This window comes from Nerophis ophidion, linkage group LG01 (assembly GCF_033978795.1).
Source record: "Nerophis ophidion isolate RoL-2023_Sa linkage group LG01, RoL_Noph_v1.0, whole genome shotgun sequence".
In the NCBI taxonomy this organism is placed as follows: Eukaryota; Metazoa; Chordata; class Actinopteri; order Syngnathiformes; family Syngnathidae; genus Nerophis; species Nerophis ophidion.
Window position 1 is genome coordinate 75,067,317 of NC_084611.1, and position 23,202 is coordinate 75,090,518.

Genomic DNA, 23,202 nt, shown 5'->3' on the forward strand with positions numbered 1-23,202 from the left:
AAATGAGTTTTAGGTGAGACTTAAAAGCTTCTACTGAGGTGGCATCTCGAACTGTTACCGGGAGGGCATTCCAGAGTACTGGAGCCCGAACGGAAAACGCTCTATAGCCCACAGACTTTTTTTGGGCTTTGGGAATCACCAATAAGTAAACAAAAACAGAATGCTGGACGACAGCAAAGACTTACTGTGGAGCAAAGACGGCGTCCACAATGTACATCCGAACATGACATGACAATCAACAATGTCCACACAAAGAAGGATAAAAACAACTGAAATATTCTTGATTGCTAAAACAAAGGAGATGCGGGAAATAGCGTTAAAGGAAAACATGAAATTGCTACTGGAAATTACAAAAAAAAAAGAGAAAAAGCCACCAAAATAGGAGTGCAAGACAAGAACTAAAACTATACGCACGGGAAAACACAAAAAAATTCAAAATAAGTCACAGCATGATGTGACAGGTGGTGACAGTACACCTACTTTGAGACAAGAGCTAAAGTGATGCATGGTTGGTAATAGTTTGAATTCATATACAACACTTGCAACAACAACTTTTTATTGTCTACTGAGTTTCATTTTTTAATGATTTCTGCTGGTGGTGTGCCTCCGGATTTTTTCAATTAAAAAAATGCGCCCTTCGCTCAAAAAAGGTTGAAAAACACTGCACTATATATAGGACATTAAATCTGAAGGGAGAGAAAGGCAAAAATGCACATTTTAATAGGTTAAGAATGCAATAATTAATTTCCGTAATTTCCGGACTTACACAAGTTTTTCTTAGATCGTGGGCAGCATGGGGAAATTTCCATTATTTTTCTGCAGCTCGCTGGCAGCAGTGCTTGATCTAATCAACAGGCTCCCTGTTCTACCCAGTAGAGGTAGTAAGTAAACAGGAACACGTGTATACGGATTTAGCGGAGGGCGAAAAGATGGAGAAGTTTGTGACAGGAATGAGAAGAAAAGAGTTGTCAGCGGCATATATCAAGAATGTATCTGTGTTGTGCAGATAAATAGGTAAATATAGTAAACCCTTGTTTTTCGATGTAATTGTTTCCACAAGAGAGCATAAAAAACAGTCTGCAACCTTCTAAATGCAGTTTTTAATGTTATGGGAGCCATTTTTACTTGAAATACCTTAGACTTAGATACTTAAATACTTGGATACTTAGACTTCTTTTTTTGTCACTCAAATTTGTACTTTACACTACATATAAGAACAACATTTTGGAACAATAGCTCAGTGTTGTGCAGGATAAAAGCGCAATAATGTGCAGGTATAATTATCTGTACAAATAAATATATTGCACTTTTGCAGATGCATCCACGTTTATGGATGTATGTTATATTGTCTTTATATTCCGGCAAATGTATCCGTTTTTCTTTCTTTCTTTTTTTTTGTGTAAAGCACTTTGTGTTCCCACATGCGTGTGTATGAAAAGTGCTAGCTATATAAGAGATCTCCAAATTTTTTGACTAAGGGGCCGCATTGGGCTAAGAAAATTTGGCCGGGGGCCGGGCTGTGTGTGTATATACATATATATATATATATATATATATATATGCAACTTCTGCAACTCTTATTTTTTTGTGATTGAGTGATTGGAGCACATAATTGGTCACTAATAACATTCATGACAGAGATAAGACCTTCTGGAGGAAAGTTATGTGGTCAGATGAAACAAAAATGGAGCTGTTTGGCCCCAATACCCAGCAATATGTTTGGAGGAAAAAAGGTGAGGCCTTTAATCCCAGAAACACCATACCTACCGTCAAGCAAGGTGGTGTAGTATTATGCTCTGGGCCTGTTTTTCTGCCAATGGAACTGGTGCTTTACAGAGAGTAAATGGGACAATGAAAAAGGAGGACTACCTCCAAATTCTTCGGGACAACTTGAAATCATCAGCCGGGAGGTTGGGCCTTGGGCGCATATGAGTGTTCCAACAGGACAATGACCTCAAACACACGTCAAAAGTGGTAAAGGAATAGAATTAAGGTTGTAGAATGGCCTTCTCAAAGTCCTGTCTTAAACGTGTGGACAATACCGGAGAAACAAGTCCATGTCAGAAAACCAACACATTTAGCTGAACTGCACCAATTTTGTCAAGAGGAGCGGTCAAAAAATCAATCAGAAGCTTGGGGATGGCTACCAAAATCAATCAATCAATCATTCAATCAATCAATGTTTATTCATAAAGCCCTAAATAACCAGTGTCTCAAAGGGCTGCACAAACCACAACGACATCCTCGGTAGAGCCCACATAAGGGCAAGGAAAACTCGCCTTATTGCAGTGAAACTTGCCAAGGGACAACCAAATATTAACATTGCTGTATGTATACTTTTGACCCAGCAAATTTGGTCACATTTTCAGTGGACCCAAAATAAATTCATAAAAGAACCAAACTTCATGAATGTTTTTTGTGACAAACAAGCATGTGCGCCAATCACTCCATCACAAAAAAATAAGACTTGTAGAAATTATTGGAAACTCAAGACAGCCATGACATTATGTTCTTTACAGGTGTATTATAACTAGAACTTTTGATCACGACTGTGTGTGTGTATATATATATATATATATATATATATATATATACACACTCAACTCACGACTGTATATATATATAAATGTATGTATGTATGTATGTATATATATAAATGTATGTATGTATATATATATATATATATGTATGTATGTATATATATATGTATATATATATATATATATATATATATATATATATATATATATATATATATATATATATATAAAAGGGCTTCACGGTGGCAGAGGGGTTAGTGCGTCTGCCTCACAATACGAAGGTCCTGGGTTCAATCCTGGGCTCGGGATCTGTCTGTGTGGAGTTTGCATGTTCTCCCCGTGACTGCGTGGGTTCCCTCTGGGTACTCCGGCTTCCTCCCACCTCCAAAGACATGCACCTGGGATAGGTTGATTGGCAACACTAAATTTGTCCTAGTGTGTGAATGTGAGTGTGAATGTTGTCTGTCTATCTGTGATGAGATTGCGACTTGTCCAGGGTGTACTGCGCTTCCGCCCGATAGTAAGTGAGATCGACACCAGCGCCCCCCACGACCCCAAAGGGAATAAGCGGTAGAAAATGGATATATATATATATATATATATATATATATATATATATATGCATACATATTCCAAGCGCGATGATGTTACATTCTCGATGGGAAAATGCATTTTTAGACAATATGATTTGCCTGAGTGGCCAAAAATGGATTAGAAAGGACAGATTTAAAAAAAAATAAAAAAATAAAATAAAATATGTTTTTTTTTACTTGGAATACGTGGGCTGGATTTAGGACGCAGGCAGGCATACGTTTGGGGACCTCTGTGCTATATAAATAAAGTTTGATTTGATTTCCAATATAGCTACATAAGATGAACCATTGCACACTGTTTACATTTATTAAATTAATTGATATGCTTCATTTTACTTCAAAAAGAAAAGATATTTGAGGGAAAAAAACATGTGTTTTCCCCGAGGCTAATTTCAACCAGCCTGAGCTTCACATCCGTTGTCAAGTTACCCGGAAACTACAGGACACCACAGCAGAAACATTGGCTTTCAAAATAAAACAGCACAATTTATATCTCATTAAAACCTTGCATGTGTCAACATATGACGTCAAGATTTCACACGTGTTATTTGGGTCGTTTTTGTGTGGCTTTATCTCGCGTTGTATTTTGGCTTGTGAAAGCGAAGTGAGTCATTATTTTGCAAGTGCTACCGGTTTAAGGTGTGCTGTGACATGCTCACTTGACACACGGAGGCGAATGAATTACCGGGCGCTACCGAGTGCAGACACACTCCGGCTGCCTCCGGTGGGACTCGAGCACCGTTTTTGTCTGAGCTCCGCTCCGAGGCATGCGGCGTTACGGCTTCCTGACGAAGTAACGCTTAATTATCATGAAATACCAAATAAGTAACGACTAAACTGCGCCGGTGATGTGCACCTGTGATTTTACAAAGTAGACCGACACCGGGAGACTGTGGATAAAAAAGTTTGGCGGCCGAGAATGAGTGACAATCCCCCGGCGGCGTCAGCATCATCATCATCCTCCACACCGACTGTTTGTTTCCCGGCTCGGAGCGTGGCGTCAATGTCGGGGGTCGCAGCATGTTTTGGAAAATGATGAGTGTCAGCAACGACGGCAAAACAATGCTCAGCAGAAGATGGCTAGTGACGTTCAAGCCGTTCAGGTAAGACTTCAGACTCCACACATGTTTGCTGTCGTCATGTTAGTGTATTTTATTCCAGTTTGCGAGCAACTACCACCATGACAGCACTCCCAGGTGTTAAAGGCATCCTTCCAATCAAGCGCGTAGATCAGACCTGGGCAAATTAAGGCCCGGGGGCCACATGCGGCCCGTTAAACTGTTCAATCTGGCCCGCCGGACATTCCCAAATATTTTTTTTTTGATCTTTGAGATGGAAAGTGTAGCTGCCATTATGATGTGCAGTGATGTTTTCTAATGACCGTAAGTCTTCAACTATACCAGGGGTCCCCAAACTTTTTGACCCAGGGGCCGTATTGGGCTAAAAAAAATTTGACCAGGGGCCGCGCTATATATATATATATATATATATATATATACACACAACGGGCTTCACGGTGGCAGAGGGGTTAGTGCGTCTGCCTCACAATACGAAGTTCCTGCAGTCCTGGGTTCAAATCCCGGGCTCGGGATCTTTCTGTGTGGAGTTTGCATGTTCTCCCCGTGAATGCGTGGGTTCCCTCCGGGTACTCCGGCTTCCTCCCACTTCCAAAGACATGCACCTGGGGATAGGTTGATTGGCAACACTAAATTGGCCCTAGTGTGTGAATGTGAGTGTGAATGTTGTCTGTCTATCTGTGTTGGCCATGCGATGAGGTGGTGACTTGGCCAGGGTGTACCCTGCCTTCCGCCCGATTGTAGCTGAGATAGGCGCCAGCGCCCCCCGCGACCCCGAAAGGGAATAAGCGGTAGAAAATGGATGGATGGATATATATACAACAAACCCTGTTTCCATATGAGTTGGGAAATTGTGTTAGATGTAATTATAAACGGAACACAATGATTTGCAAATCATTTTCAACCCATATTCAGTTGAATATGCAACAAAGACAACATATTTGATGTTCAAACTGATAATCTTTTTTTTTTTTGCTAATAATCATTAACTTTAGAATTTGATACCAGCAACACGTGACAAAGAAATTGGGAAGGGTGGCAATAAATACTGATAAAGTTGAGGAATGCTCATCAAAAACTTATATGGAACATCCCACAGGTGTGCAGGCTAATTGGGAACAGGTGGGTGCAATAATTGCGTATAAAAGCAGCTTCCATGAAATGCTAAGTAATTCACAAAGAAGGATGGGGCGAGGGTCACCAATTTGTAAGCAAATTGTCGAACAGTTTTAGAACAACATTTATCAATGACCTATTGCAAGGAATTTAGGGATTTTACTATCTACGGTCCGTAAAATCATCAAAAGTTCAGAGAATCTGGAGAAATCACTCCACGTAAGCGATGATATTACGGACTTTTGATCCCTCAGGCGGTATTGCATCAAAAACCGACATCAGTGTGTAACGAATATCACCACATAGGCTCAGGAACACTTCATAAAACCACTGTCAGTAACTACAGTTGGTCGCTACATTTGTAAGTGCAAGTTAAAACTCTACTATGCAAAGCCAAACCCATTCATCAACAATATTCTGAAACGCCGCCGGCTTTGCTGGGCCCTAGCTCATCAAAGATCGACTGATGCAAAGTGGAAAGGTGTTCTGTGGTCTGACGAGTCCAAATTTCAAAGTATATTTGGAAACAGAGGACGTGGTGTCCTCCAGAACAAAGAGGAAAAAAAACATTCGGATTGTTATAGGCGCAAAGTTCAAAAGCCAGCATCTGTGATGGTATGGGGGTGTATTAGTGCCCAAGGCATGGGTAACTTACACATCTGTGAAGGCACCATTAATGCTGAAAGGTCCATACAGCTTTTGGAGCAACATATGTTGTCATCCAAGCAACGTTATCATGGACGCCCCTGCTTATTTCAGCAAGACAAGTGTTACAACAGCATGGCTTTGTAAAAAAAAAAAAAAAGTGTGGGTACTTTCCTGGCCCGCCTGCAGTGCAGACCTGTCTCCCATCGAAAATGTGTGGGGCATTATGAAGTGTAAAATACGACAGCGGAGACCCCGGACTGTTGAACGACTGAAGCTCTACATAAAACAAGAATGTGAAAGAATTCCACTTTCAAAGCTTCAGCAATTAATTTCCTCAGTTCCTAAACGTCTATTGAGTGTTGTTAAAAGAAAAGGTGATGTAACACAGTGGTGAACATGCCCTTTCTCAACTACTTTGGCACGTGTTGCAGCCATGAAATTCTAAGTTAATTATTATTTGCAAAAAAAAAAAGTTTATGAGTTTGAACATCAAATATCTGGTGTTTGTAGTGCATTCAATTGAATATGGGTTGAAAAGGATTTGCAAATCATTGCATTCCGTTTATATTTACATCTAACACAATTTTTTAACTCATATGGAAATGGGGTTTGTATATATATGTATATATATAGATACAATCTAAACTGTATTTTCCTTAAACTGAACAAAAGTCATATGTCCACTGATATTTAAAAACTATACACTCAGAGTCTAATTTATGTTTCCCCAACGATTTCGCCATTTTTTTCCCCTCGTGCACTAATTGACTGAAAGATTGCGCACTTGCCGCCTTTGTGGCGCAAGCGTGATGACGTCCTGTTACCGCTGGAAAAATACATTTTTAGACAATATGATTTGCTTGAGCGGCTAGGAGACCCAGTAACAAGCGGTAGAAAATGGATTGATGGATGGGCGAAAAAGGACAGATTAAAAGAAAAAAGAATAAATACCTGTTTGTTTTTTTAGTCGGGATTAAAAAAAAAGATTTTGGACGCTGGCGTGCCGTATCTGCCTAGGAGACCCAGTAACAAGCGGTAGAAAATGGATTGAGGAATGGGCGAAAAAGGACAAATTAAAACAAATAATAATAATAAAAAATTAAAAAATACTTTTTTTTTTTTTTTACTTGGTATTACCCGCGGGCCGGGTGAAAAAGAACAGATTAAAATCATAATAACAAAACAACAAAAAAATAACATTTATTTTTTTTATTTTTTTACTTGGTAGTTGGCGGGCCGGATTTTGGACGCTGGCGGGCCGTATCTGGCCCGCGGGCCGTAGTGTGGGGACCCCTGAACTATACTAAGTCTTTCAATTCTTGGAATCTGCGCTTTTGTATTATACACTACAGAACTGACAAAATTAAGGCCCGGGGGCCACATGCGGCCCGTTAAGCTTTTCAATCTGGCACGCCAGACATTCCCAAATATTTTTTTTTAGATCTAAGATCTAAGATTGAAAGTGTAGCTGCCGTGATGCAGTGATGTTTTCTAATGACCGCAAGTCTTCAACTATACTAAGTCTTTCAATGGTTGGAATCTGCGATTTTGCTTGATATACTAGTTACTATGGTCATCTAATTAGTTACTATGGTAATGTAAGTCACAGCAGCTCAGACGAGGCACCAAGCAATGTGGGTGGGGAGTGTTTCCACAGAGTACCAGCCTGAAATGTGGGTGTCAGAGACAGACGCGGAACAAGATTTTAACATCAAAGTTCCATACCTTAGTGATATATCACATATATCAGATTGTAGGTGGGTTTTTTTTTACCCTTCATGTTTATATTTTGCTGTGTTTGTTGCGTTTTTCTTGTGTTTCGCTTGATTGTAAAATATGTGGATGGAGAGGGGGTGTGACGTTCATATGTTGTCAATATTCAGTGTTTTATCCTTCCTATTTAATATTGTAAATCCCATTTTTTTTTATTTTCATGTACATTCTGGGTGTCTCATTCAGTATAAACATGTAAAATTGCATTCTGTTTTTGAAGGCGGTCTGTCATAACGTTTTTAGATTTCAATCAGATATTATTGTGCGGTTTTGTATTAGTGTTCCTAAAGATATACCGGCCCCCAGACACATTTGTTTTCTCTAAAGTTGGTCCCCGAGTCAAAATAATTGCCCAGGCCTGATATACTAGTTACTATGGTCGTCTAATTAGTTACTATGGTAATGTAAGTCACAGCAGCTCAGACGAGGCACCGAGCAGTGTGGATGGGGAGTGTTTCCACAGAGAGTCAGCCTGAAATGTGGGTGTCAGAGACCGACGCGGAACGAGATTTTAACAACAAAGTTCCATACCTTAGTGACATATCACATATATCAGATTGAAGTTGTTTTTTTTTACCCTTCATGTTCATATTTTGCTGTGTTTGTTGCGTTTTTGTTGTGTTTCGCTTGATTGTAAAATATGTGGATGGAGAGGGAGTGTGACGTTCATATGTTTTCAATATTCAGTGTTTTATCCTTCCTAGTTAATATTGTAAATACCAATTTTTTTATTTTCATGTACATTCTGGGTGTCTCATTCAGTATAAACATGTAAAATTGCATTCTGTTTTTGAAGACGGTCTGTCATAAAGTTTTTAGCTTTCAATCAGACATTATTGTAAGGTTTTGTATTAGTGTTCCTAAAAATAAATATACTGGCCCCAGACACATTTTTTTTCTCTTAATTTGGCCCCCGAGTCAAAATAATTGCCCAGGCCTGATATACTAGTTACTATGGTCATCTAATTAGTTACTATGGTAATGTAAGTCACAGCAGCTCAGACGAGGCACCAAGCACTGTAGGTGGGGAGTGTTTCCACAGAGAGTCAGCCTGAAATGTGGGTGTCAGAGACAGACGTGGAAGGAGATTTTTACAACAAATTTCCATTCCTTAGTGATATATCACATACATCAGATTTTAGGTGGGGTTTTTTTACCCTTCATGTTCATATTTTGCTCTGTTTGTTGCTTTTTTGTTGTGTTTCGCTTGATTGTAAAATATGTGGATGGAGACGGGGTGTGACGTTCATATGTTGTCAATATTCAGTGTTTTATCCTTAAAAGTTAATATTGTAAATCCCACATTTTTTTTTATTTTCATGTACATTCTGAGTGTGTCATCCAGTATAATAATGTAAAATTGCATTCCGTTTTTGAAGGTGGTCTGTCATAACGTTTTTAGATTTCAATCAGATATTATTTTGAGGTTTTGTATTAGTTTTCCTAAAGATATACCGGCCCCCAGACACATTTTTTTTCTCTAAATTTGGTCCCCGAGTCCAAATAATTGCCCAGGCCTGATCAGCCCTTTGAGACACTAGTGATTTAGGGCTATATAAGTAAACATTGATTGATTGATTGATTGACTATGGTCGTCTAATTAGTTACTATGGTAATGTAAGTCACAGCAGCTCAGACGAGGCACCGAGCAGTGTGGGTGGGGAGTGTTTCCACAGAGTATCAGCCTGAAATGTGGGTGTCAGAGACAGACGCAAAAGGAGATTTTTAAAACAAAGTTCCATACCTTAGTGATATAGCACAGATATCAGATTGTAGGTGTTTTTTTACCCTTCATGTTCATATTTTGCTGTTTTTGTTGTGTTTCGCTTGATGTAAAATAGGTGGATAGAGAGGGGTGTGACGTTCCTATGTTGTCAATATTCAGTGTTTTATCCTTTATAGTTAATATTGTAAATCCAACATTTTTTTATTTTCTTGTGCATTCTGGGTGTCTCATTCAGTATAAAAATGTAAAATTGCATTCCGTTTTTGAAGGCGGTCTGTCATAACGTTTTTAGCTTTCAATCAGACGTTATTGTGAGGTTTTGTATTAGTGTTCCTAGAAATAGATATACCGCCCCCCAGACATATTTTTTTCTCTAAATTTGGCCCCAGAGTCAAAATAACTGCCCAGGCCTGACGTAGATTCATGTGTGGCAAGCAGGGGCACTTTAATTTGATTAGAGTGGATTAGTTTATTTCAAAGGGTATAGTGCAATTTCATCAAAAAACACACGACTAGACATGGGTTAAAAAAAAAGCTAGAATTTGCCAGAAGGCTAGTTTTTATCTGTAGTCCCCTGGCCGTGATGTAGAAAAGCAGTAACATTTAAATTTAAAAGAAAAAGAGAGAGAGAGAGAGAGAGAGAGAAAAAAAGCACACAATACAGATACAATATGATACAGAAATCGAATACAACATCACAACATAACATTTATCTTAGCATCAAAACAGGTTCATCTTATAGTGCTTATACGCCACGTTTTAATTTTTTTTGTGACGGCTTTGTAAATTGTGACCAGTTTAGCCTCCTCAGGTACTGAGTTCCACACATTTGTGCTCCTTACTGACCAGGCCGACTTACTGAAAGTGCTCCTGCGCAGGGGCATATAACAGTCACCTCTGACGGAGCCTCGAGTGACATGCTCCCGGCTTTTTCTTTGGCTGATGGACTCTGCCAGAGGATCTGGAGCCAATTCATGCAGTACTTTATAGGTCACTTTTAAGTCTGCAAATGTGTGAAGGCTGTCCCAGTTAAAAATACTGTATTATTTTTTTTTTAAATGGCACAGTGATGATAGTGCTTAAGTTTTTTTTTTTTTATATCCATAACCTTAATTGCTTGTTTGTGCAAGATTTCCAATGTTTTGTTTTTTTTCTCTGACCAGCCTGAGACCAGCTGGTAGGGCAATAGTTGAAGTGACTGAAAATCATTGAATGCAAATACAATTTTGCGGCTTCATTTTGAATAAGCACGAACATTTGCGAGTTTAAACTTGATTATTTTACACAATTTGCCAATATGAGCTTTAAAAGAAAGCTCTGAATCTATTATTAACCCAAGAGGTTTATATTTGATGACAATTTGTATTCTTTCTCCATTAATATGTATGTTGTGGTCAGTTGATACTTTTTTTGTTTTAGTTACTTACATGCCTATAGTTTTAGAAACGTTTAGCTGCAGACAACACTCCTGCAACCAAGTTGCAACATAGGACATTGTTATAGTGAGTTGTCTTTGGTGTGACCATGAACGAAGAAAACTGTGTCGTCTGCATACATTAAGCATTCAGCTCCAGGACAAACAGTGGGCAAATCATTAAGGCTAAATAAAAGGGGGCCTAATATTGACCCCTCAGGGACTCCGGAGGTTAGCCTAAAAGAGTCAGATCCGCGGTTGTTAACTGAACCAGATTGGGTTCGATCATGCTGATACGATTCAATCCAGCGCACAGCATTTTGAGAGAAGTTAAATTTTGAGAGCTTTTTAAGAAGAACAGAATGATTTACTAGATTTTTTTTTTATCCCAAACCCATAGCACATGATTTTGTACGAACACGGAAATGTAATAAGCTACGTTACAAGTCAACTACATACATTTTTTTTTAACTTGAACTAACAAACTTCATTAGGAGTTATTGCTATATGACCAATAAAACTGATACAAACAAATCAGATTAATTCAACGGATTTTCTAATTTTGAAACGTCCCAGTTAATGTATAAATCAAGACTACAGTGTTGCCAACTCTTCATTAAGGAAAGTAGCTATTTATATATATATATATATATATTTTTTTTTTTATATAAACCTTTATTTATAATGTTTAACATTTACAAACAAGCAAATAAACAATAATTATCAAAACAGGGTACATAAACAGAACAATACAGCACCAGGGGGTTGTAAACTCAATAAAGCAACTAAAGTAGAATGCAAAATATATACACTATATTGCCGAAAGTATTTGACCACCATTCCAAATTATCAGAATCAGGTGTCCTAATAATCACTTGGAAGAATTATGTTGTCGTGTTGTTTTTCATGAGTTGGGCTTGGCCCCTTAGTTCCAAGGAACTTTGAATGCTCCAGGATACCAAAACATTTAAGACAATTCCATGCCCCCAACCTTGTGGGAACAGTTTAGAGCAGGCCCCTTCCTTTTCCAACATGACTGTGCACAAAGCAAGGTCCATAAAGACTTGGATGACAGAGTCTAGTGTGGATGAACTTGACTGGCCTGCACAGAGTCCTGACTTGAACACAATAGAACATCTTTGGGATGAAATAGATAGGAGACTGAGAGCCAGGCCTTCTCGACCAACATCAGTGTGTGACCTCACCAATGCGCTTTTGGAAAAATGGTAGACAATTCCTATGAACACATTCCACAACCTTGTGGACAGCCTTCCCAGAAGAGTTGAAGCTGCAATAGCTGCAAAAGGTGGACCGACATCATATTGAACCCTATGGGTTAGGAATGGGATGGCACTTCAAGTTCATTAGTGAGTCAAGGCAGGTGGCCAAATACTTTTGGCAATATAGTGTATATGTAGCAATGTGTAAAGCCATAGGCTTACACAAGTTCAGTAAATAATCCAAATTTGGAGCACAGCATTACAGTTTTCACAGCTTTTTTGGTTGTTAGAGGTAGAAAGCGTTTTAAAAGAAAGTTCAAATTCTTTTTTTAAAGGCCCAAAAACAGGCCGGGTTTGGAGAAACTTATATTTATGAATATAAAACTTAGCCAATAGTATATATGAGTTGGCAAAAGTAAAATTCCATTTCAAATTGTTTCTCATACTTTGTATATCTAAATAGCACATCTTTAAAACAAAGCACACATTTGTCATGAATATTGTCCAGGATGAAATAACTGATGCCCTGCCATCATGATCGAGTGCTTTCACAAGTCCAAAACAGGTGGTAAACACTCTCTGGATGCATGTTACATAAGGTGCAGGTAACATCAATGTCCGTCTTGTAGCTAACCATCACAGTCTTTGCAGATTAATAACAATGAATGATTTTGAGTCGCGATTGGCTGTCTGAAAAGTCGCTGGGCGATGTCCTTGCCTCATTTGCATAATTGATTGCAATGGATGCTGTCTATCTATGTTGGCCCTGCAATGAGCTGGCAAATTGTCTAGGGCAGTGGTTCTCAACCTTTTTTCTGTGATGTACCCCCTGTGAACATTTTTTTAATTCAAGTACCCCCTAATCAGAGCAAAGCATTTTTGGTTGAAAAAAAGAGATAAAAAGGTAAAATATCAGTTTCTGATTTATTAAATTATATAACAGTGCAAAATATTGCTCATTTGTAGTGGTCTTTTTTGACCTATTTGGAAAAAAGATACAAAAATAACTCAAAACTTGTTGAAAAGTAAACAAGTGATTCAATTATAAAGAAAGATTTCCACACATAAAGTAATCATCAACTTAAAGTGCCCTCTTAGGGAATTGTAATAGAGAGCCATCTGGAGAACTTAATTCTAAACATTTCTTCACAAAAAAATAAATCTTTAACATCAATATTTATGGAACATGTCCACAAAAAAATCTAGCTGTCAACACTGAATATTGCATTGTTGCATTTTTTTTCACAGTTTATGAACTTACATTTATATTTTGTTGAAGTATTATTCAATAAATATATTTATAAAGGATTTTTGAATTGTTGCTATTTTTAGAATACTTTTCAAAAAAATCTCACGTACCCCTTGGCATACCTTCAAGTACCCCCAGGGGTACGCGTACCCCCATTTGAGAACCACTGTTCTAGATCATACCTTCAGGTTATGAATGAGGACATAATCCAACAAGTTGGTAATTTTTGGCATCCCATTTAGACCCGGTAATGGCCAGAAAGACATGAAAAGACGCTTGGCTCCACTGCCCTTTTTTCTTCGCATGTTATGAGTGTCATTAGGGATTCTCTATCTCAACGGGAATATATCAACATCTCATCAGTCGGCATTACAGTGAGAGCAGCGATTGTACAGTAAGTGGTTATATTGTGGTTGTTGGCTCTCACAAAGTCTGCAGTGAGTAGAAATCACCAATCTTCCATCCATCCATCCATCCATCATCTTCCGCTTATCCGAGGTCGGGTCGCGGGGGCAGCAGCCTAAGCAGGGAAGCCCAGACTTCCCTATCTCCAGCCACTTCGTCTAGCTCTTCCCGGGGGATCCCGAGGCGTTCCCAGGCCAGCCGGGAGACATAGTCTTCCCAACGTGTCCTGGGTCTTCCCCGTGGCCTCCTACCAGCTGGACGTGCCCTAAACACATCCCTAGGGAGGCGTTCGGGTGGCATCCTGACCAGATGCCCGAACCACTTCATCTGGCTCCTCTCGATGTGGAGGAGCAGCGGCTTTACGTTGAGCTCCTCCCGGATGGCAGAGCTTCTCACCCTATCTCTAAGGGAGAGCCCCGCCACCCGGCGGAGGAAACTCATTTCGGCCGCTTGTACCCGTGATCTTATCCTTTCGGTCATGACCCAAAGCTCATGACCATAGGTGAGGATGGGAACGTAGATCGACCGGTAAATTGAGAGCTTTGCCTTCCGGCTCAGCTCCTTCTTCACCACAACGGATCGATACAACGTCCGCATTACTGAAGACGCCGCACCGATCCGCCTGCCGATCTCACGATCCACTCTTCCCCCACTCGTGAACAAGACTCCTAGGTACTTGAACTCCTCCACTTGGGGCAGGGTCTCCTCCCCAACCCGGAGATGGCACTCCACCCTTTTCCGGGCGAGAACCATGGACTCGGACTTGGATGTGCTGATTCTCATTCCGGTTGCTTCACACTCGGCTGCGAACCGATCCAGTGAGAGCTGAAGATCCCGGCCAGATGAAGCCATCAGGACTACATCATCTGCAAAAAGCAGAGACCTAATCCCGTGGCCACCAAACCGGAACCCCTCAATGCCTTGGCTGCGTCTAGAAATTCTGTCCATAAAAGTTATGAACAGAATCGGTGACAAAGGACAGCCTTGGCGGAGTCCAACCCTCACTGGAACCGTGTCCGACTTACTGCCAGCAATGCGGACCAAGCTCTGACACTGATCATACAGGGAGCGGACCGCCACAATAAGACAGTCGGATACCCCATACTCTCTGAGCACTCCCCACAGGACTTCCCGAGGGACACGGTCGAATGCCTTCTCCAAGTCCACAAAGCACATGTAGACTGGTTGGGCAAACTCCCATGCACCCTCAAGAACCCTGCCGAGAGTATAGAGCTGGTCCACAGTTCCACGACCAGGACGAAAACCACACTGTTCCTCCTGAATCCGAGGTTCGACTACCCGGCGAAGCCTCCTCTCCAGTACACCTGAATAAACCTTACCGGGAAGGCTGAGGAGTGTGATCCCACGATAGTTGGAACACACCCTCCGGTCCCCCTTCTTAAAGAGAGGGACCACCACCCCGGTCTGCCAATCCAGAGGTACCGCCCCCGATGTCCACGCGATGCTGCAGAGTCTTGTCAACCAAGACAGCCCCACAGCATCCAGAGCCTTAAGGAACTCCGGGCGGATCTCATCCACCCCCGGGGCCTTGCCGCCGAGGTGCTTTTTAACTACCTCAGCGACCTCAGCCCCAAAAATAGGAGAGTCCACTACAGATTCCCCAGGCACCGCTTCCTCAAAGAAAGACGTGTTGGTGGGATTGAGGAGGTCTTCGAAGTATTCCCTCCACCGATCCACAACATCCGCAGTCGAAGTCAGCAGAACACCATCCGCACCATACACGGTGTTGATAGTGCACTGCTTCCCCTTCCTGAGGCGCCGTATGGTGGTCCAGAATCGCTTCGAAGCCGTCCGGAAGTCGTTTTCCATGGCTTCCCCGAACTCTTCCCATGTCCGAGTTTTTGCCTCCGCGACCGCTAAAGCTGCACACCGCTTGGCCCGTCGGTACCCGTCCACTGCTTCCGGAGTCCTATGAGCCAAAAGAACCCGATAGGACTCCTTCTTCAGCTTGACGGCATCCCTCACTGCTGGTGTCCACCAACGGGTTCTGGGATTACCGCCACGACAGGCACCAACAACCTTGCGGCCACAGCTCCAATCAGCCGCCTCGACAATAGAGGTTCGGAACATGGTCCACTCGGACTCAATGTCCCGCACCTCCCTCGTGACATGTTCAAAGTTCTCCCGGAGGTGTGAATTGAAACTCTCTCTGACAGGAGACTCTGCCAGACGTTCCCAGCAGACCCTCACAATGCGCTTGGGCCTGCCAGGTCTGTCCGGCATCCTCCCCCACCATCGCAGCCAACTCACCACCAGGTGGTGATCGGTAGAAAGCTCCGCCCCTCTCTTCACCCGAGTGTCCAAAATATAAGGCCGCAAATCCGATGACACAACTACAAAGTCGATCATGGAACTGCGGCCTAGGGTGTCCTGGTGCCAAGTGCACATATGGACACCCTTATGTTTGAACAAGGTGTTTGTTATGGACAATCCGTGACGAGCACAAAAGTCCAATAACAAAACACCACTCGGGTTTAGATCCGGGCGACCATTCTTCCCAATCACGCCTCTCCAGGTTTCACTGTCGTTGCCAACATGAGCGTTGAAGTCTCCCAGTAGGACAAGGGAATCACCCGGAGGAGCACTTTCCAGTACTCCCTCGAGTGTACCCAAAAAGGGTGGGTATTCTGAACTGCTGTTTGGTGCGTAAGCACAAACTACAGTCAGGACCCTTCCCCCCACCCGAAGGCGAAGGGAAGCTACCCTCTCGTCCACTGGGTTGAACTCAAACGTGCAGGCTTTGAGCCGGGGGGCAACGAGGATTGCCACCCCAGCCCGTCGCCTCTCACTGCCGGCAACGCCAGAGTGGAAGAGGGTCCAGTCCCTCTCGAGAGAACTGGTTCCAGAGCCCTTGCTGTGCGTCGAGGTGAGTCCGACTATATCCAGCCGGAACTTCTCTACCTCGCGCACTAGCTCAGGCTCCTTCCCCCCCAGTGAGGTGACGTTCCACGTCCCAAGAGCTAGCTTCTGTAGCCGAGGATCGGACCGCCAAGTGCCCTGCCTTCGGCTGCCGCCCAGCTCACAATGCACCCGACCTCTATGGCCCCTCCTATGAGTGGTGAGCCCATTGGAGGGATGACCCACGTTGCCTCTTCGGGCTGTGCCCGGCCGGGCCCCATGGGGACAGGCCCGACCACCAGGCGCTCGCCATCGTGCCCCAACTCCGGGCCTGGCTCCAGAGCGGGGCCCCGGTGACCCACGTCCGGGCGAGGGAAATCTGGGTTCATTTTGTTGTAATTCCATAGAAGTCCTTGAGCTGCTCTTTGTCTGATCACTCACCTAGGACCTGTTTGTCTTGGGAGACCCTACCAGGGGGCATGAAAGCCCCCAGACAACATAGCTCCTAGGATCATTGGGACACGCAAACTCCTCTACCACGGTAAGGTAGCAGCTCAGAGAGGAGATCACCAATCTTGTCGAAGAAAAAAAAAAAAAAGCAAACATTGTGAAGCAGTTTTGAAATGAACATGCTGCCATATGTTTTAAATGAGCAAAATAAGTAAATAATACATGTTATAAATCATGAGCCTGTTACTACATTACATATATACTTACAGTGTGCAAATAAAACCTTGATGGAGTTGTTTCCTTAAGCGCTTTATAGTTTGAATAAAGAGTCTCCCAAAGGCTCCATTGTAAGCAGACTTAAGCTCGCATTTATTTACGAGTTAGAAATACATATGTCTTCAGTTCCTCTTTATGTGTAAATCAATTAAAATATTAGAGAATCAAAATTGATAAAAAGACTAAATGGTTGTGACTATATTATTATCTATTGACTGGCTTATTAACATGCGATTGGTACATTGTCAGGGCTGCCTTAAAGCACAAGTTTACCTGGGCTGAAGCCCTATGGCCACCACCAAATCAGAGCCCCCTGATTTTGATGGCAAAATGCAGTGATTGGTTTTCATGGCAAGCTCTTCATGCAGCAATTGTGTACTCGCCCTCTTGGCTGCCTTGTTTTTTCCTGGGTGCAAACCTAAGTTGCCGGTGTAAGAGACCAGCTTGCTGATTACTGAGCTAAGGGCACTGGTAATCTGTGGGGTTGCCAGCACTTTTCTTGAAGTTGACAGGCCTCTGTTACACTCGCACAAAAGTGCATGCACCTGTCGCAAAAGTTTATTCAAATACATTATTTTTAAAATGGATATTTTTGTATTGTTGCTGGTATTTTGAGTAAAATCATGATTTTTCTTTCAAATTGTTTTTTTCCTGGCAGAGAGTGTTGAGGTTAGGGCCTCAGCCCCGAGGTAGCGGTGAGTTATTTTAGCGTGACATGTCAGTGAAAAAATATTTCCATTTACATCTTGCTCGTGAAACCAAAACCAAAACAGCAGCAGCTCTGCTGCACGTCATGCGCATTTCATTTGCACTCTGGACTTTTGAGCGGTAAGGAGCTACGCTCTGCTCATGCAGCAGCACCAGCTGTAGTAAGACTACGAGCCTGTTAGTGCTTTGGAACGGGGGAGGGGCTCATGGCGGCACCAACCACTGCTCGTTGAGGACAGTAACTGCAGCGGGCTTTCACTTCCGGGAAAAATGGCTAGATTTGTCGATCGTAGCTGTTAGGCATACTTGCCAACCTTGAGACCTCCGAATTTGGGAGATGGATGGGGGGGATGGGGGGTCGGGTGTTTTTGAGTTGGGGTGGTAGCGGGGGGTGTATCTATTTTCAAGTGTTTGCTATTATTAATACTGTATATATATATATATATATATATATATATATATATATATATATATATATATATATATATATATATATATATATATATATATATATTAGAGCTGGGCGATATATCGATATATACGATATATCACGGGTTTGTCTCTGTGCGATATAGAAAATGACTATATCGTAATATTCGAGTATACGTTCTAACGCAGTTGCTTTTAGCTGCGTGCGTACACTTCAGGCTCTTCTCGTCAGGCAAGCAGGCGCACCTTCTTACATACGTCACAAAGGTGTCCGCCCTCAAAGAGCAAAGACGTAGCAGACTGGGCTACGTTAGCTGCTAACGTATCCGTATGAGAGAAAGAAGGTGCGGATCTGGTAACAAATGAAGGAAGACTTAATTCCCAATAAAAACCGCAGGGTTTCCATCGTCTGGCGGATGTTTGGCTTCAAGTGGGGATACGTCGAACAGACAACCGTAACAAGTCAAGCATGCGGTACAAGCGTTGCTATAAAAAGTAGCATTACTGCTAATATGTAGCATCATTTGAAAAGTTACTCGTTAGAGAATGAAGAGAATTTCATAACCGTAGTAACCTACCACATAGTGAAGGATGAATACTATTTGATTTCCTATTATGCAGCTCATTTTTATTTGACACTTAAAATGTCTCTGACAATCTTGCACTTTATATTTTGGAAATGACTTCAATGTTTGTGCCATTGCTTAATAACTTTAATAAATACACTTTTGGTCAATTGACTTAGTTGTGATTTCCCTCTCTGCATGAAAGTTTTAAAGTAGCATATATTAATGCAGTGTGAAGAAGAATGTTTGAATGTAGACACATATAATCATCATACTGCTGTGATTATAAGCATCAAGTGTGCATTCAAGGCTATAGCAAAATATCATATGTATCATATATCGCGATATGGCCTATAAATATTGCGATATTAAAAAAGGCAATATCACCCAGACCTAATAATTAAAAAAAAAAAAAAAAAAAAAAATGTTATATATATATATATATATATATATATATATATATATATATATATATATATATATAAATGATAAGTAAATGGGTTGTACTTTTATAGCGCTTTTCTACTTTCAAGGTACTCAAAGCGCTTTGACACTACTTCCACATTTACCCATTCACACACACATTCACACACTGATGGAGGGAGCTGCCATGCAAGGCGCCAACCAGCACCCATCAGGAGCAAGGGTGAAGTGTCTTGCTCAGGACACAACGGACGTGACGAGGTTGGTACTAGGTGGGATTTGAACCAGGGACCCTTGGGTTGCGCACGGCCACTCTTCCACTGCGCCACGCCGTCTATATTCGGCCACCGTGTTAAATGGAGAAGTCTGAACTACAAAATTTGCAGGCAGCACAACCCTTCCCCCTTCCCCTTTGAGCTTTCCTGGATGAACTGAAATATTTTTTTCCAATCATTTTGGAACTTGCAAGCGTACTTCCTACTCGTCATCGCCATGTCTCTTCTTCGTTCTTCTGCTTCGTTTCTTTTATGTTTATGGACATTACTACTTGCCGTAGTTTTGAAGCAATGGATGATGGGAATCCGGATGTTGTGTGTCAGTGGATTAACGTGCCGGCTGGAATAAACACTCGCTGAGAAATAGCTCCGTGCCTGCCTACTTTATGGGTTATACTGTAGATAAACCTATGGATAACATAGGCATATATAATGGTCTCCTCTTCAGGTGAGAGAGGACGCTACAGGCTTGCCTTAAAGGCAGTGCCTTTAAGGCAAGCCCCCAATATTGTTGACCAGGTGGAAATCGGGAGAAATTCGGGAGAATGGTTGCCCCGGGAGATTTTCGGGAGGGGCACAAAAGTTTGTGAGTCTCCCGGGAGGATTTGCAAGTATGCTGTTAGGTCGCCAAAAGGATTTGGTAAATCACCAGATTAAGCAACAAAGTTGTCATGTTGGCAACACTGGTAAACTAAATGCACAATTTTTTTTTTTCAATCCGATACCAATAACTTCCTGCTTCTTAAGACAGATGCATTAACTTATTAAAAAATATTATTTGTCTATTTATCTATCCATCCATTTTCTACCGCTTGTCCCTTTGTATTTAATCAAATTAAATCCAATTTACAAAGCCATTTTCTATGGGTGTAACAGTACGTGTATTTGTATTGAACCTTTTCGGTATGGGGGTTTCGGTTCGGTTCACAAGGTGTACCGAAAGACTCGGACATATTAAGTAGCGCACCGCACGTTGTGTAAACAATGCACACCGAGGCACCATGAATTGATTTACGTGGACCCCGACTTAAAAAAGTTGAAAAACCTATTCGAGTGTTACCATTTAGTGGTCAATTGTACGGAATATGTACTGTACTGTGCAATCTACTAATAAAAGTTTCAATCAATCAAAAAAACAACACTGGGCTATGATAGACTGACCACATCGCCTCGTTTCACGGGATATGTCCTCTTTGCGGAGATGTCAAGGTGGACTTTTTTAAATGCCTCGAATGTCCGGCATTTTAAGTTAGGGTTGCGTATATTTTCAATGTACGTTCAGGGTTAAGAAGGGGTTTAAAAAAAAAAAAAGTGCTGCAAGCGGCAACATTCGTGAGGGTGGGGCAGAGACAGAGAGAGCGAGAGAGTTATGATAAACGCGCATGCGTCGCCAGGCTCTGCTTTTTACCCATGGATTTATCAGATTTTATTTTTTATTATCTATAGCAGGGGTGTCAAAAGTGTGCCCCGGAGGCCATTTGCTGCCCACAGCTAATGTTTAAAAGGCCCACGGCACATTCTAAAAATACTATTAAAATAAACAAAAACATAAACAAAAGTGAAATAAAAAAGCTTAAAGGCTAAATGTAATTTAGAAAAAGTTGTAACGTTGACTAATAAAAAAAAGCTGTTTTTTTTTCTTTCAAACTGTCATTGCTCAAAACATAATATTGAATCAAAATCAATGTTATTAGGAATTATTGACCTATCCAAGTTTTCGATTACTTCACATAAAATATTCGTATAAGAAAAATATTTTTGGTGGAAGATTTAGCAAATTGGGCTTCACGGTGGCAGAGGGGTTAGTGCGTCTGCCTCACAATACGGAGGTCCTGCAGTCCTGGGTTCAAATCCAGGCTCGGGATCTTTCTGTGTGGAGTTTGCATGTTCTCCCCGTGAATGCGTGGGTTCCCTCCGGGTACTCCGGCTTCCTCCCACTTCCAAAGACATGCAACACTAAATTGGCCCTAGTGTGTGAATGTGAGTGTGAATGTTGTCTGTCTATCTGTGTTGGCCCTGCGATGAGGTGGCGACTTGTCCAGGGTGTACCCCGCCTTCCGCCCGATTGTAGCTGAGATAGGCGCCAGCGCCCCCCGCGACAGCGAAAGGGAATAAGCGGTAGAAAATGGATGGATGGATGGATTTAGTAAATTTGTTAAATAATCAAAAAATTTATATTTTGTTGTTTTCTTTCTGTACCGAAAATGAACCTAACCGTGATCTCTGAACCGAGGTACGTACCGAACCGAAATTTTTTGTGTACCGTTACACCCCTACCATTTTTATACATAAAATGAATGCACCGCAAAGGCTTCTTTAGGGACAATGCCCCACTGACCCTCCTTTCCCTATCATCAGTCACACATACACATAGATATGCACACAAACACACTCAAATTAATACATTAATCAGATTTATTCACCAATTGTGTTTACACACAAGCAATTTTTACTTGGTTGTTGATTGCAAGAAAAAAGAAAGACGCAGCAACTACAAGAGAGCACAGTATCGTGGCAGCCATCCACAGCGCAATCTCGGTATGAAAACAAGAGAGAATAATTAAAGAACACACAGGACATAACATACGTTAAGAGCACAGAACTAATGCAACTAGCCACCACTCCGAAGACGCTTTTTCTGTATACAGCAGCAAAAGTAAAACACCACAAAAAACAAAAAAAAAGAAATACATAGTATGATTGTGCCATGCATAGACAAGCAAAAAACAACACAAAAGCATCATTTCAACACCCACATGTACTGTGGTGGCCTTATTGATGCGCCAAGCGATATAGCACGGCCTGAGACAGGAATAAACCTAACAAAGCAACCAAGAGAGTCTACTCCGTCCTATGCTACCCACTAGCTCTCGCACACTGCCCGGTCAATCTCCAGTCCGCGCGGATGATTGAGAATCTGTTTAGAGAGACTGAAGTGCATACATACATATATGCATACATGCTCGTTCAGCCAGGGCTCTGTGATGCTCGTCCCTCCCAACGCTCAACGTTGTCTCCGCAGCCTCTCTTCCTCCACATCTCCCCTGGTCTCTCCACGCAGACACCGGTGTGGCAGAGAGCCAGCAGCTGGTCTCCGGTGCAGACATGGCCATGGCTCCCCAAGGCAGATCCAAAAGTTCACAAAAAAAGCAGCGCAGAGGCTTCGAAAGTGCCACCCCTTGTTGCGCAGTCCCGAAGGGGCCAGATCTGAAAGACAAAAACACACAAAACACAAGAGGGAAACATCAAGAACACAAGGAGGAAATCACAAGAGCACAGAGCTCCTGCAAGACTCAGAAACTACTGTAGCTTCAGCACCGACACTCTTTTTGATATACAAAACCCAAAACCAGGGAAGTTGGCACGTTGTGTGATTCGTAGATAAAAACAGAATACAATGATTTGCAAATCCTTTTCAACTCATATTCAATTGAATAGACTGCAAAGACAGGATAT

At 41.8% G+C, this 23,202-nt stretch overlaps 1 protein-coding gene across 2 annotated transcripts in view; it reads left to right on the forward strand.

The window, feature by feature from the left end:
• Positions 1-3,789: 3,789 nt before the first annotated feature.
• LOC133559511 (alpha-1,6-mannosylglycoprotein 6-beta-N-acetylglucosaminyltransferase B-like) overlaps positions 3,790-23,202 on the forward strand; it is a 373,716-nt gene continuing 354,303 nt past the window's right edge. For both annotated transcript variants that reach the window (XM_061911345.1, XM_061911354.1), the window contains exon 1: positions 3,790-4,236. In XM_061911345.1, coding sequence (XP_061767329.1) covers positions 4,154-4,236 — 83 coding nt within the window. In that variant the 5' untranslated portion in view covers positions 3,790-4,153. The remainder of the gene's footprint in view (positions 4,237-23,202) is intronic.